Source organism: Microcaecilia unicolor, chromosome 6 (genome assembly GCF_901765095.1).
Source record: "Microcaecilia unicolor chromosome 6, aMicUni1.1, whole genome shotgun sequence".
In the NCBI taxonomy this organism is placed as follows: Eukaryota; Metazoa; Chordata; class Amphibia; order Gymnophiona; family Siphonopidae; genus Microcaecilia; species Microcaecilia unicolor.
In genome coordinates this window covers 80,660,362-80,675,396 of record NC_044036.1, presented here as the reverse complement: position 1 = coordinate 80,675,396, position 15,035 = coordinate 80,660,362, and the positions used below count along the sequence as shown (strand labels likewise).

At 42.0% G+C, this 15,035-nt stretch overlaps 1 protein-coding gene across 2 annotated transcripts in view; it reads right to left on the bottom strand.

Moving 5' to 3' along the window:
* The window catches only part of PLPPR4 (phospholipid phosphatase related 4), a 103,239-nt gene that overhangs the window by 77,489 nt on the left and 10,715 nt on the right, over positions 1-15,035 (bottom strand). For both annotated transcript variants that reach the window (XM_030207001.1, XM_030207002.1), the window contains exon 2: positions 3,358-3,543. In XM_030207001.1, coding sequence (XP_030062861.1) covers positions 3,358-3,543 — 186 coding nt within the window. The remainder of the gene's footprint in view (positions 1-3,357; positions 3,544-15,035) is intronic.

Here is a 15,035-nt window from a genome sequence, read left to right as displayed (position 1 = left end):
CGTGTTAGCCACGTTACAGGACTTAGTTCTTACCTTAATGTGGCTGAAAGAGGGCATTGTACAGCATTCTGCCAGTTCTGACCTACTGCTCATCTCAGTACAAGGGAGACTCGTTACCAGTGGGGCACAACCTCTGATCTGCAGTTAACTGTGAGTAAGCTTGCTTATTCCAATAAAGGACGTTTTCGGAGAGAATAGTCTTCAGGTGTCAACTGGTGTGCCAATGTTATATAGCAGCAACAAGTCCTAGAGGCCTGCGTGTATGAAGGTCCCTGGAGCACTTTTAGTGGGTACCGCAGTGCACTTCAGCCAGGTGGACCCAGGCCCATCCCCCCACCTGTAACACTTGTGCTGGTAAATGGGAGGTCTCCAAAACCCACTGTACCCACATGTAGGTGCCCCCTTCACCCCTAAGAGCTATGGTAGTGTTGTACATTTGTGGGTAGTGGGTTTTGGGGGAGGGGTTGGGTGCTCAGCACCGGTGGTAAGGGAGCTATGCATGTGGGAGCTTTATCTGAAGTCCACTGCACTGACCTCTAGGGTGCCCAGTTGGTGTCCTGGCATGTCAGGGGGGCGAGTGTACTACGAATTCTGGCCCCTCCCACGACCAAATGGCTTGGATTAGGACGTTTTTGAGCTGGGCGTTTTTAGTTTCCATTATCGCTAAAAAAAACAAACGCCCAGCTGAAAAACGTCCATTTTTTCGAAAATATGGTCTGTCCCGCCTCTTCACATACCCGTTTTCGGACATAGACGCCCATGGAGATAGGCATTCGCGTTCGATTATGCCCCTCCACATGTCCTTTTGTAAAATGTTGAAAATATTCTTCATGAGTACTGCTTTTAATAAAGACTATCTGATTCACTTGTTAACTATACTATTTGTCTTCAATGTTCACTGATAATAACAATCTTTGTATCCTGTGTTTATTTAATAATCTTTGTTCACTGTTAATACAACCTTTTATTGTTAATCAACAGTTGCTTACTGCTTGTAAGCCACACTGAACCCGAGTCTGTTTGGGATAATGTAGGATATAAATGCCATAAATAAACAAGTCTCAAGACTCAAGACAAATGGCTTTTCTTTCTCTTTGCACAACTTAAAACAAAAAAGGCAGTTTTACTCAGGATAAGAGAGATCAGAGACTGAAACAGTGTGTCTTAAAAGCAGTGCATGTTTTGTACAGAAAAAGGTGCCGGTACTCAAATGGCAGGCCACCCTTCAGGGGTGCAATGATCACTGAGGGACCCACCCCACAATAGCCCGGCCTCCTACAACCAGTCACAGAATCAATGACAAAGCAAAATTGTTGTGTAGCGCCTGAGCACTTTCAGGGTCAATTTTAGCAGACAATGGAAAAGGTGCCACTACTCAGTACCCCCAAGTATCCCCTCAAAAAAGCCCTGCTTAAAAGACTTATGCCATCTTGGATCCCCCTTACCCCAAGATTGTGTATTTCAGTCAAGTCAATACATTTAATTGATTGAAATCAATAATATAGATTGTACAGGAAGAAACAGTTTACTCTGTTCCTTTTATTTCTACTATTCTTGAGTTGAATATTGTGCTTAAATTCTAGGAGCATTCTATTCTGTACATGCATTCTCAAATGTTATTTTCAAGGCCTGAATAACTAAAATATTTTACCATAGAGAGAATGGTAGAAACGTTTTCATTAATTGGGCCCTGAGAGTTTAACAGCAAAATCTCATCTCAAACACCATAACTATAGTCAATAATAAAATAAAATGATACAGAAGAGCATATGAGTTCTAGTCTTTGAACTGGTAAAGTTCAAAGTTTTGGTTGTTTTCAAATCCTAACACTTGTTTCTGTCTAGCATGACATTTTAAAATATCCCTTGGAAGACTCTGGTTGTTCTGTAAGCACATTTGCATATTTACTTGAAAACAGGTTATTAAATCTAGATATTGCTTCAACAGTCATCACCAATGGTGAGAAAGGTACTTATTCCTTATACACCAGGGATCTGATTCCAACATTTTGTATGGCTAGTATGCTATTACTTTATTGAAATTTATTGATCAGAAATGTATGGATCAACAGAATGAGTGAAGTTTTTCCTTTATTACAAAGCCTATTTAGCCCTTGCCCTGTAGTCTTTACGTGGGTTTTAAGTGTTTCTTTGTCAATGGAGTTGAATGAGTAATTGCCAGAGAATGCACTCCTTTAAAATTAATGGCTGCTACAGCATGAAGGATGTATTCTGCCCATACAACGCAGAAGGAAAAACTTTTAGTGCTTAGCCTATACACTAGGTGACAAGTTGTCAAGCATTCCATTTTGGTTCACAGTTTCAACTGTGTTATAGCAGTAGTTCTTGAAACTGTCCTGGGGAGCACCAGCCAGTCATGTTTTCAGGATAGCCACAATGAATATAAGAGATTTGCATACACTCCCTCCATTGCATGCCTTCATATTGATTGTGGATATTCTGAAAACCTGACTGGCTGGTGTTCCCCAAGACAGGATTGAGAACCACTGAATTATGCCAATAAGAATGCCATCTTCTACTGGAGGTATCAGTGTTCCATTTGAAATACATTAACCTCACTCCGGCTGATACTCAGCACGAGTTAACTAGCTGGGAGGGACAGCCAACCAGTTAGCTCGTTTGTTGGCGGCTAACCGGTCATTTTCAGAGGCACTTAACCAGTTATTTTTGCTGAAAATGACCAATTAGCACTGAAGTGCAAGCTGGCTATGTCAGGGGGGTTCTGGGGGTGTTTCAAAGACAGAGTCCAGTTAGCTCCCGATTTTCAGAACTAGTGTTATTGCATAAATAAGACTGCACAAATAACTGTCCTACCTTTACACACTAACACATGGCTGATTAGCTCTAAATATTGAATTAACCAGGCTTAAACAAAAGCAGATGATTTATTTTTGGCAGCCAGCTATGGCCTGGCATTGAATATCTGGGTTTAATGCTGGTGAAGGACATGGTAGCACTGCCCACCGCTGGGTGAATAATAATGTGTTGCTTTCTAAGTTAAAGGAAATTTCTTTGTTCTTTTTGGAATGCATGTAATTCAATTTTGCAGTTACAAAAACTTACTGATTACATTTGTTTTACTTAAATAATTACGTATGTTTATCTCTTACTGCATTTCTAGTTATTTTCTATTGATGTGAATATACTGAAGCAAAAGGTAAGTGAATATGGATGAACATACTGTATTATAAGGTACATTTTCTGATGAAGAGATGATCACTGCAGTGTTACTTGAAGTTTTTATTGCTACTAAAAAATAACGATGGATATTCAAAAACAGGGTTATAAAATGATAGAAATCAATGTAAAAATGATATAGATTAAAGGAAAATCCTACCGTGGCTGCAGGTCCAGCAAAGGCCAAGCTCAGCAGCATCAGAAATGGAATGGACTCCTGAGTAGGATCAATGTAGGGCATGCTAAGACTTCTGTCATAGCAGCTGAATCCTGAGTGAACAGGCTTGAAGATATCTGTCAGCTCCAGAAAGTATAGGCTAACCACAGATGAGGCCAGTATTGGTAGCTGTATAGAAAGGGGAAAAAAACGCAGTTAGTGATTGGTTCAATGGATATACTGTATGTAGCATTCACTAGAAACATGGCCAACAGTCATCAAAGAAACATGCCGTGTGAAGTGTAATTAAGAATGCAAGAAGCTCGTGCTATAATATTTTAGCATGTAAATCCATAGTTGGCCAACTTTATATTTTGCTTTTTTTCAAAAAGACAAGATTTATACAGGAGTTTTCACACTCTATATCGTGGCTATCCTCTTAGACAGGCAAGCCAGATCTTATCCGTCCATCCTTGGAGCAGAGGCGTAGCTAGGTTTTAAGGTCAGGGGGAGCAGACTTTTGTAAAATAGGCGCCAGCAACGATCACACAACTGAACTAGCAGAAGTCAAATTGGAAACCACAGGAAACAGTATGAGTCTACTTCCCTGGTAGTGGAGAAACGCATTGCACAATAGAAAAATTGCTATTATTTTTGTTATGGCTAGTTAGCTGATAGTCATCTAAGAATGCTGCTCGGTAACACATTATGAATTGCCCAAACATTTTTCACTGAATTTTTCCTGAACTATGAAGCAAAGTATTTGCAGTCATTTATCATTCACACTCTTAACTTACCGCATCCTCACCTCACATTGGCTCTTTAGCACTTAGCTGCACTTCATACTCTGTCAACCAGGAGTGCTCGTGCTGCTAGTGTTGTCATGATCATGACTGAAGAGTGCAGTGCTGGTGCCACTGGCCCTTCCTCTGTGGTTCAGGAGAACCAACACTCCATTCTTCAGCCATGAGTCTGGTGACACCATTAGCAGGAATGCCCCTGTACTCTACCGAGGAACAGCTGTGCCTGTAATACAAAGCCTACAAAAGTCACTCAAAATCTATATAATCTACTTGACCATAACACCATTGATTTACAGAAGTAACACAACAAAGACCTTTTCTAGAAAAATGCAACACAGGAAATACTACAGTAGGAACCAGAACATCAATATGCCCATTAGAAAACTGGAACAAGTTGAATTCTTACAGATGCTTAAACAGAAACTAGGTGCAAACAGAGTACCTGGCCTCAGTCAAAAACACTGAACACCCTTGCCAGGTACAGAATAAATTACCACAAAGTTAAAATATGACTATGTAGACTAAACTTAAAACCCAAGAAGCCACACTGCAACACTAGAGAAAGAGAAATCAAAACAGCACTCTGCAAAATATAAAGAAAGCAGTGTAAACTTACTGTAAAACTGACATTTTTCATTCAGTGAATTAAAAATAAAATTTTTTCTTTCTACCTTTTGCTGTTTGGTCATTTTGTTTTCTTTTTCCCATCATGGTTGTTTCAGTCTCCAGTTTCTGGCTTTTCTTAACTTTCTTCACATGATCTCCAGTTCATCTGCCACTTCTTCTCTCCCTTCCTGCCTTCTTCTCTTTCTCTCCTCTGAACTGATCTTTTCCTTTCAGCTTTCCTTCATTTAGTTTTCTGCCTCTTAGACTTCATTCATTTTTACTACTTAGTCTTCAATCTTCCTTTTTATTTTTAACCACATCTGCCTACAGTTTTCATCTTCTTTACTCCAGCCCTCCCATTCTTCATCCTATTTCATAGTTTTTTTTTTGCTATCCCCTCTCTTCCATCACTGTCTCTTTCCTCTCTTCTGTACAGCACCCTTTTTCTATTTTTACTCCTCTGACCAGTATATTCTCTTTCGTTTCTCTTACCCCCCTCCGTCCAGGATGTCCTCTTTCCCTCACCTCCATCCAGCATCTCTCCCTCAGTAACTGTCTCTTCCCTGACACCCTACTCCCCCCTCGTATGCAGCATTCCTGCTTGTCCTTCTCTCCTTTCCATGTCAGCATTTCCCCTTTATTCCTACTCCTCCCATGTGCAGCATACCCCTGCTTGGTCCTTATCCCTGTGTAATGTCCAGTACCCCCCTCTGTTTTTTTTATTCCCCCTTGTCCAGCATCTCCCCCGTCTTCCTACTCACCTCATGTCTAGCATCCTCCAATATTCCCTCCCTCTTCCAAGCCAGCAATTGCCCTCACTCAACCCCTTTAGAGGCCTATCCCCTTCCATCCAGCTGGATGGAGTGTTAGGGAGAGATGCTGGAGGGGGTGAGAGAAAACAAGAGAGAATATATTGGGTAGAGGAGTGAAAATAGAAAGAAGGTGCTGTACAGTAGGGAGGAAAGAGAAGGTGCTGGAAAAGGGGGGAGAGTTAGCAAAAAAAAAAAAAAAAAAAAAACCTGTGAAATAATAGGATGCCCCTCTCTCCACCCCTTCCATCTAGTGTCTGCCCCATAACCCTCTTCCACCTAGTGTGTGCCTCCTCTACTTTTTCCATCCAGCTTGCACTCTTTCCCCTTCCATCCAATGTCTGCCCCCTTTCTCCCTTCTCTCTCCCTATTTTCCAGAATCTGTCCCTTCTCTTCCACCTTCCTTTCGCCATCTGTCCCCTTTCTAACCCATCTCACTGACTCTTCCTTCCAGCACCTGCCCCTTCACTCGGACCATTCCTTCTAGTATTTTCCCCCTCTATTCCTCCTTCCAACCAGCACCTGTCCCTTCCCACTTTCCATTCAGTAACTGTCTCTTCCAGATCTTTCTTCTCTCTTTCTTTCTGACTCTTTCTTTCAGGATCCCATCCAGCCCCTCTCTTCCTCCTTCCAACCAGCACCTGTCCCTTCCCACTCTCCATTCAGTAACTGTCTCTTCCAGATCTTTCTCATCTCCTCTCCTTCTTTCTGACTCTTTCTTTCAGGATCCCATCCAGCCCCTCTCTTCCTCCTTCCAACCAGCATGTGTCCCTTCCCTTTCTCACTCTGACCCTCCCATCCAGCTCCCTGCCGTCTTCCCCTTTCCTTCCAGCTAGATTACAAATTGGCTTCACCCTCTCTTCTGCCAGCGCTCTCCCGTCTGTGGTCACTTTTACTTCCCGATGCATTCTCCCTCCTGCGCCGGCGATTATCAGTCAGCCTGCTAGTGTCGGGGCTTCTGCTGCTTCTCCTCCACAGGCGTGCGTCCCACCTCTGCGCAAAACAGGAAGTTGCTTAGAGTAGGTGGGACGCGCGCCTGAGGAGGAGAAGCAGCAGAAGCCCCGATGCTGGCAGGCTGACTGATAATCGCCGGTGCAGGAGGGAGACACATCAGGAAGTAAAAGTGACCGCGCCGACGGGAGAGCGCCGGCAGAAGAAGAGGGAGCAGAAAAAAAAGATTTATTGGGTTGAGATGTATAGGCCCCACTTTTTAAAACAGCTGCTTAGGGGAGCGACCGCTCCCCCTGCGCCCCACCTGGCTACGCTTCTGCCTTGGAGGCATTGGACAGATACACATTAACATACCATTTACATCATAACCCTGACCCCTGAGGCAGGCGTTGTTTCACGCCGAAACACGGCCCATGTCGGGTCACTTATCAATAAACTACTCCTGTTGTCTCAGTCTTGAAGGCCCAGTGTTGCTTTTTTTGTCTGTATACTTTCTATGTATGCTGTTTACCCTCTCTGTTCGGTTCATATAATAAGTTTCATCATACTTGAAATGTTTGCCATGGTAGTGGCTTGCCTGGTAAATGAGAAAACTATGCCAAACATACTATCTACTTGTTGGAATCTCCCATGATATCTAATCCAAAACATTCGGGGTTCCCTCTATTCTCTCTCCACCCAAAACTGCTCAAATGAAAGGGGCCCATTCCAGAGCCCTTTTCACATGAGCAACATTCCCTGACAGCAATAAACCTTACTTTTTGATAGAGGCACCCCACTACTCTCAGAAACACAGAGGTATTTTCTACCATTGCTCATAGGCATAACCCCTCCCCCCTTCACTAACAGACCTCTGGCAGCCTTCTATAGAAACTAACCTCCACAGAGAAAGCCTCCCAACCTATTCCTCCAGAACCTACTGGCCCAGAATGACAGGATCTTCACAGGCATGAGGGATGTTGATGCCCTTTTGCCTGCATTCAGTTGTTGCCAAATGATGCCATAGTGAAGTGCCTCCTAGTGGCAACATTCAGTGGTGTTTGCAATGCAGGCAGAAGGGCTCTGATGTCACTGAAAAGTCTTCCCCTTTGGACTGGTAAGGACTTATTTCCAAATAGGTGATGGTGATAGGAGAGAGGGGTTTACTGGAGGATTAGTGACTGTGGGAGGATTAGCTCTGTTGAAGGAGTAGTATGCTGCTATGTGCTGCTCAGATAGATGGGAGAATAGATCTTGGGGTGGGGAATGGTTATCTGGGGATGTATGTTTAGAGTTGGGGATTTCTAGCTTTGTTAGAGATGGTGCTCGGACGGGGGGTAGGTTAAGGAAGGGAATATTTTTACTTCAATGAATTTGGAAGATGGGGGAGGGAAATGGCGTAGAAGGAATCCCCCTTCTTGGACCAGTTACTGATGTGTGAACTGGTTAATGCTTATTAATGCAATTTGACACAAACTAAATAATGCAAGCTCCATTATTTTCAATGAGGCCTATTTACAAACTATATGCTAAACATGAATTAATGGATGCTAATGTGCCTTAATATATGTTAACTAGAAATAGCACTTTTTCCCTGAGCACCACCCTTGCAAAAGAAGCAAGTTCCCACATGCCATCTTCTTCTTTTGATGTAGGCACAGGAAAAAAAAAGATGTTAAATGCTCCCAGGTCTCAACCTAATTAATGATTTTTTAAAAACTGTACTTATAAATAGTAAGTCTGATTGTTAAGCACTTGATACTCATAATGTCTGTTTTGGTGGCCCATTACTAGGTGAAAATATCAGAATAGAGCAAGTCCCTACAAACCAGCCCCTCCAAATGACACGATTACGTTTAGAACTAATTAGATGAAACCAATACTTCCTCTGTATACATCCGTATGCTACACAAGCTGGCATTTTTTAAAATATAAGTGAGGTCCAATAAAAATGCTACCAACAATAAAGAACGACAACGTAGATAGAGCAGCTCATAGATTTGCTTGCTTTGTTTGGGTAAGGGGATGAAGGGTGCGCTCAGGAAAGGGAAAGGAAGACCAGCCTCATGGTCTTCAGCAGCCGTCTCAATCTAACCACTTTCAGCTCTCTCCTACCTGCTCCCTTAGTTCCGGTTCGCAGCATCGCTGCCATCTTCAATTTTCTGGGCCACCGGCAGCATCAATGAGGTAGGCACACTGCCTTCGGCGGCCCCAGAAACTCTCCCTCTGTTGCAGCATCCCGCCTGTGCGGGATAGGAAATTGCAGCAGAGAGAAAGCTTTTGGGTCGCTGAAGGCAGTGTGTTTGCCTCACTGACGCTGCTGGTGGACTGGATTGCAGAAGGCAGCGCTGCAGGGAGCTGAAAAGGAGTAGGAGAGAGCTGACCAAGGCGGTTAGATTGAGAACAGGAGACAGCAATGATGGCTGAAGAAGGGAGCGGGAGGGAGATACTAAGGCTGCCACGGGGGGCCTGGGAGCGTGAAACCCTGTGCAACTACCCCTGTTGCCACTGCCTAAGACCGGCCTTGAGTATCAGAACTGGAAGTTACTGGCTTGTTTTGAAAGGAGGAACTGGGAACCTTTTCACGGCTATCAAGTCTCTGACAGAGATTGAGAGAGAGGATGGTTTTGGAGCTTGCTGAGACAGTAACCATCATCAGCTGAATATACCTGAGGCAGAGGGAGCTGTAAGTAAACATTTCAAGATCTGATTATGTGCAGGCTGCAGAGCCATAAAGTCTGACTGCAGGGAAATTTCAACAAACCTGTTGTATCTATTCGATCAAGATACTGATAAGGGAACTTTGTCATCTGTGTTGGGAACAACCTAGGTGAAGTGTGCAGAGAGGAATGTTTGTTATACGATATAAATCTTACCAACAAAGGTTGATTGGAACTGTAAGTTGTATTAATGTGCTGGGGAGAAGGAGAGAGTGACTGTAAATAAGCTGGCCACCTGTATATTGAAGATTGTTATCTCTTTGCTTCGTCAACTGGAGTCAAAAGTAAAGTTGTGTTTGGTTTAAGTTACAACAGGTATAAATTAAGTTAAGCAAAGTACAGAAAGTCTAGTGTGCTCGCATTGGCCCGCCCTGGTCCCAAACCAAGAAATAACTTGTGCGCCCTTTTCCCATCATCCCAGGCTTACACTAGGCAGCTACCTAGATATGCAGAGAAAAAGGGGGTTACATTATATTATCTGTTGGATTAATGAGTTGTTTTTCTTCCCTGCCTGTTTACTTTCGTAAGGGTGTTTGCTGCCTACCATTGCAGCAGCTTATCATTTTCTAGTCACGTTAACACCTCCTCTTTGCCTTCTGTTTCTCATTATTTATGTAATTTTTATTATTTTGATTTGTTTTCTTTTCTTATATATTAATTAATGGAATGCTGTAATCTAGGCCTTTCTGGGAGCTACAATGTTGAAGCAAGAGAAACCAGCAGACCTGCAGATGAATAGGAATAACAAGTAAATGTTGATGAGCTGAATGGAGAACATGAACTGGGGTGTATGGTACAAGGAAACTAAACAAAAAAGAAGAAGAATCACTATAAAGAACGGGATGGGCCAATGATAGGATTCTGAAAGCTATCCTAAATAAGGTAGGGAGACAATGTTCATTTATAACAAGTGCTATTACACTATCATACATTATCAGCCAAAACATCTTTTTTTACTTAGGTGCAAAGGGTAAAAAAATGTTGTATGTAAGACCTTTTTACCTGAGTAACTTAGATCTGTGACAAACTTTGGAGAGTTATCCTTTCTTTGATCACATCAATGAGGAAACAATGCAGTTACCCTGGATTTAAATAGTACAAAATCATCTAAGTCTTAGACTACCTGCATCTTATTATAAGAGGGGTGGAGGTAGGCAGAGATGATGAGACATAAGACCTTCCCTAAAAGTTCCTGTATTTGATAAGAGGTGAGAGAGCCAATTTTTCAGATCTACCAACTCTAAAGTGTTATTGTCTGAACACCTGTCCGTGCCCCTCCCCCACCACATCCTTTTACTGAGCTATGTTCGCAGCTACAGTATAGGCAAACCCAATACTTTGATAATTCTGTATTTTTACATCTGATGTAACTGTGGTGTTTCTTCACTGCATCTCAAAAAAGATACAGTGGAATTAGAAAAGGCACAGAGAAGGGCGATGAAAATGATAAAGAGGATGGGATGACTACCCTATGCGGGAAGGCTAAAGCAGCTAGCGCACTTCAGCTTGGAGAAGAGATGGTTGAGGAGAGATATGATAGAGGTCTATAAAATAATGAGTGGAGTGGAATGGGTAGGTGTGAAATGCTTGTTTACTCTTTCCCCAAAATACTAGGCCTAGGGGGCATACAATGAAAAGTAGTACATTTAAAACAAATCAGAGAAAATATCTCTTCACTCAAAGTGTAATTAAACTCTGAAGTTCCTTGCAGAGAATGTGGTAAAGCAGTTAGCTTAGCGGGGTTTAAAAAAGGTTTGGATATCTTCCTAAAAAAGAAGTCTATATGCCATTATTAAGACGGACGGGGAAAATCCACTGCTTATTTCTAGGAGAAGCAGCATAAATGTATTGTACTGTTTTGGAATCTTGCCAGGTACTTGCAAACTGGATTGGGCACTGTTGGAAACAGGTTGCTGGGCTTGATGGACCTTTGGTCTGTCCCAGTATGGAAACACTCATGTTCTTATTCTGAGGCTTCAGTATGAACAGCTATCATCTTGTATTGTTACCCCAGCTTTATAGATTACTTATTGAAGGGGGATGGTTGGATGCTGGTGTCCCTTTGGGGTAGACTGAAGTAACTTCTGATGCCAGTAATCCTCCTTGGCTGATATGTGAGGTGCATGCTTTTGGTCTGGGTTTGTCACACCTCAAAGTCACTTCTTTTCCTTCAGCTTCTTCCCTCAGGTCCAGATGCTTTCCCCTTTCTGTGCTCAGCCCTGACAATCCGTCCCATGTGCTCGGCTTACTTTTATACTAGAGTTGAGCAGCCAGAACATTTTCATTTTGTCATTTCCCATGCTGTTTTAAGGAATGTTTATTTTATTTTATTTGTTTTGTTTCATCATTTTTGTCATTATGAGATCAAACTAATTGAGGGGTGAATTCTATATATCGCGCCTAAACAATTGTTGCCGAACCCCCCCCCCCCACACACTTAAGCACTATTCTATAAGCCATGCCTAAAGTTGGGTGTGCTTTAGAGAATAGCACTTAAGTGCAGGGTTTGCACGTAAATTTAGGTGCATTCATTTGCAGCAATGAAAATGTGGTACAAACGCCTATGCCTAAATTTACACGTGGAACCCCCTTATTCTATAATTGTGCTCGTAACTGGAATCCATGCCCACTCTCTGCCCTGAAACGTTCATGACCCTCCCATTTCCATGCCCCCTTTTCTGGGATGTGTATAAATTGTAGGCATGGACCATACACCTAAATTTGTTAATTGATTTCAAATAGTGCCAATAATTGCTTGGTAAAAAGCCAATTATTGGCACTAATTGGCTAGTTATTCAATTACATTGCATGCACAAATTGGGTGTACACTCAAAGTTGAAAGCATAATTTTTGGCAACCCCCAAGAATTAGGGGGTGAGTGCACACTCTTTCAAAAGAGTGAACACTATTTGCAAACAGGGTGTACTTCTTTGGAAAGAATGCACACTGTTTTCCCAATAGTGTGTGAATATGTGCACTATTCACACATGTACAGTTCACACAGGCTCAATGGTTTGAAAGGGTGCACTATTGGAAAAATAGTGCACACTCTTTCAAAAGCATGTACACCATCATCACTCATTTTTGTTCATTAATGGTATGTAATGTCATTCCCATGTCTGAAGCAAGAGGACAGAGTCATGAGGAAAGGAGGACTATATATGTTCAATTTAGTATGTACATGTTACATGTATGGCGACTGCATGATATGTAACAGGCAGATGCTATTAGTACAGAGAAGCTCTGGTTTTATAGTTTAGCGAACATGGTATTTGTGCTCTCGCACTACTGAGACTATTTTTACTATAAAAACTAAAAAGTATGACATGCATATTAAAGGGCCCTTTTAGAAAGTTGTGGCAAAAAGTGGCTGTAGCGTACCCTTATGTGGGTCTTTCTCGCACGCTAAAAACACTTTTTGCCATAGCTGGAAAATGGCTGATTTTCTATTTTCTGCATTAATGGCCATGCACTAAATTTGCCATTAGCGCATGGCCATTACCACGTGGGCTCTTACCACCACCTATTTTGTAGGCAATAAGGTCTTACGTGCTAATCAGTTAGAGCGCAGCAATGCAGGTGCGCTGATTAGTACAGTCACGCCTACTCTCCACCCCAGGTGGCACTCTTCAGAAGCATCTCCCCCTTCCTTCCTCCACCCCATTCGTGGCATTTACCTGTTTCATCATGTTCCAAACACAGCAGTAGCAGCAATTCCCATATGCTGCCCTGCCGCCACCACCCGCCTCTTCCCTTTAATGCACCTGCCTCTCTGATGTAACTTCCTGTTTCATCAGAGGCTCAGGCAGCTGTAGTAAAGGGAAGAGATGGGTGCTGGCAGCAGGGCAGCGTATGGGAATCGCCACTGCTGCCGGGTTTGGAATGTGACAAAACAGGTAAACGCTGTGAATGGGCTGCAGGTAGGAAGGAGGGCAGCATCTTGGCCCAGGGGAGCAGCGGCATCTCAGCCTGGGGGGGGGGGGGGCATCTTGGCTCTGCCTCAGGTGGAATCTTGCCTTGGGCCGGTGCTGCTCCACCCCCCAGACACTCCCCTTGTGGGAAAATATAATTTTTTTAGAACACTAACAGAACGCACACGTCACAAGTACCATGGGATGCCTCAGCACGTCCCGCGGTATGCCATTTTAAGCTGTGGTAAGCATGTATTAAGGCTTACTGAAGCTTGGTAAAAGGGTCCCTAACTGACATTTTTGCATGCGTTATGTTTTTTTGCATACACATGCTAGAATATTTTTAGAATCAGATTTACTCCTAGAGTTACTAACATGGGCTACTTCTTTAGCATGCATTAATGCTGCTAATACCCTTTATTTTACTGCAGGTCCTGTTTTATGCATTTGGGCTTAGTTACTATTATTGCAGTAATATGTTAAGCACATGGTAGCAGGTCTAGTTATTAATTAACAGGCCCCTGTATCTAGGGATGTTCATAGTTGCAATTTTGATTTCATTTTGGGGGTTTTTTTTTGTTTTCATTTTGAAACAGAATAAGACTGTTTCATTTGTGTTTTTCATTTTGTATAAAAAAGAATGCATATACCCTATCTGAACATGGACTTCTAAAGGAAAACTATGTTCCTCGACTAAAGGTAGTCTAGGATACTTTTGACACATAGCCAGATATGTTTGAAACTTATATCTATAAGCAACATTATTTAACATATGGCTATAGATATCTACATTAAAAATTAGGAGGACATATTTTCAATAGGGCATCTAGCTTCAAAAGTACTTTTTAGCCTACATAAACCTTGCTAATTTCCATTAAGGTGAGATGGGGATGGGGATAGTCTCTCCAAATAGCTTAGTTTTGCACATCCCATGGCAGTAATGAACTTCAATCCTAAGCTTGGATATGTGGAGTGTGATTTCAGTCTCAAATTTACTGCTAACAGTTGCTGTACTACTTGCATTGTATCAACGACAGCGTCCTTCTGGCAACCTATTCAGGGGTGCCTGAAATTTAACATAGTAAAATAGTAAATGACAGTGGATAAAGACCAGAATAGTCCATGCAGTCTGCCCAACAGTCACTTTCATAGATTTATAGCCCGCTTTTATACCAAAGCGGGTTACAATAAAACATTCATTAAAATAGGATAAATACAATAGACTCAATAATACAATGATATATCAAAAACCTTCTTATATGGCTGCTGAGTTACTAGGGAGAACTGTTAGAAAGATCAAAATCAATCATTATCAATTCATGATTGAACCAACTATGCAATAGTGTTATTAACAACATTTTACTCGCTAAGTTCCACTTTAAGATGTGTTCCCCTCCCCCACTGAGATATAAAGCACCTGAAGTCATAGTATATGATATGAATGTGGTACAAAGTGTGTAATTACGACTTTGTAATTCTTTATATTGTTACTATGTAAGCCGCATTGAGCCTGCCATGTGTGGGAAAGTGCGGGGTACAAATGTATTAAATAAATATACTTTTAATCCTGATCCGTCATTTCCCATTTTCAGGTCTCAGACCTTAAAAGTCTGTCAGGCACTGGCTCTATTCCCCAATTACTGGCTCCTAATATGATGGGAAATATTTCTGTATCTTTCTGCCACATTTTCCTTGGTCTATAACTATACTACTTGGTACTTGAAGACTTCTCACTCAGCTCGATGCACATAATCATCACTTGGCGCTTGACATTTCTATTATAAATGCTGTTCTCATGCTTTTCTCCATTACCAAAAGGTCTTTTTTTTTTTGCATCGAGCTTTTCAATGATTGATTTGAAGATCAGCTTGTTATGTTTCTAAAACTGTAAGTATACATATA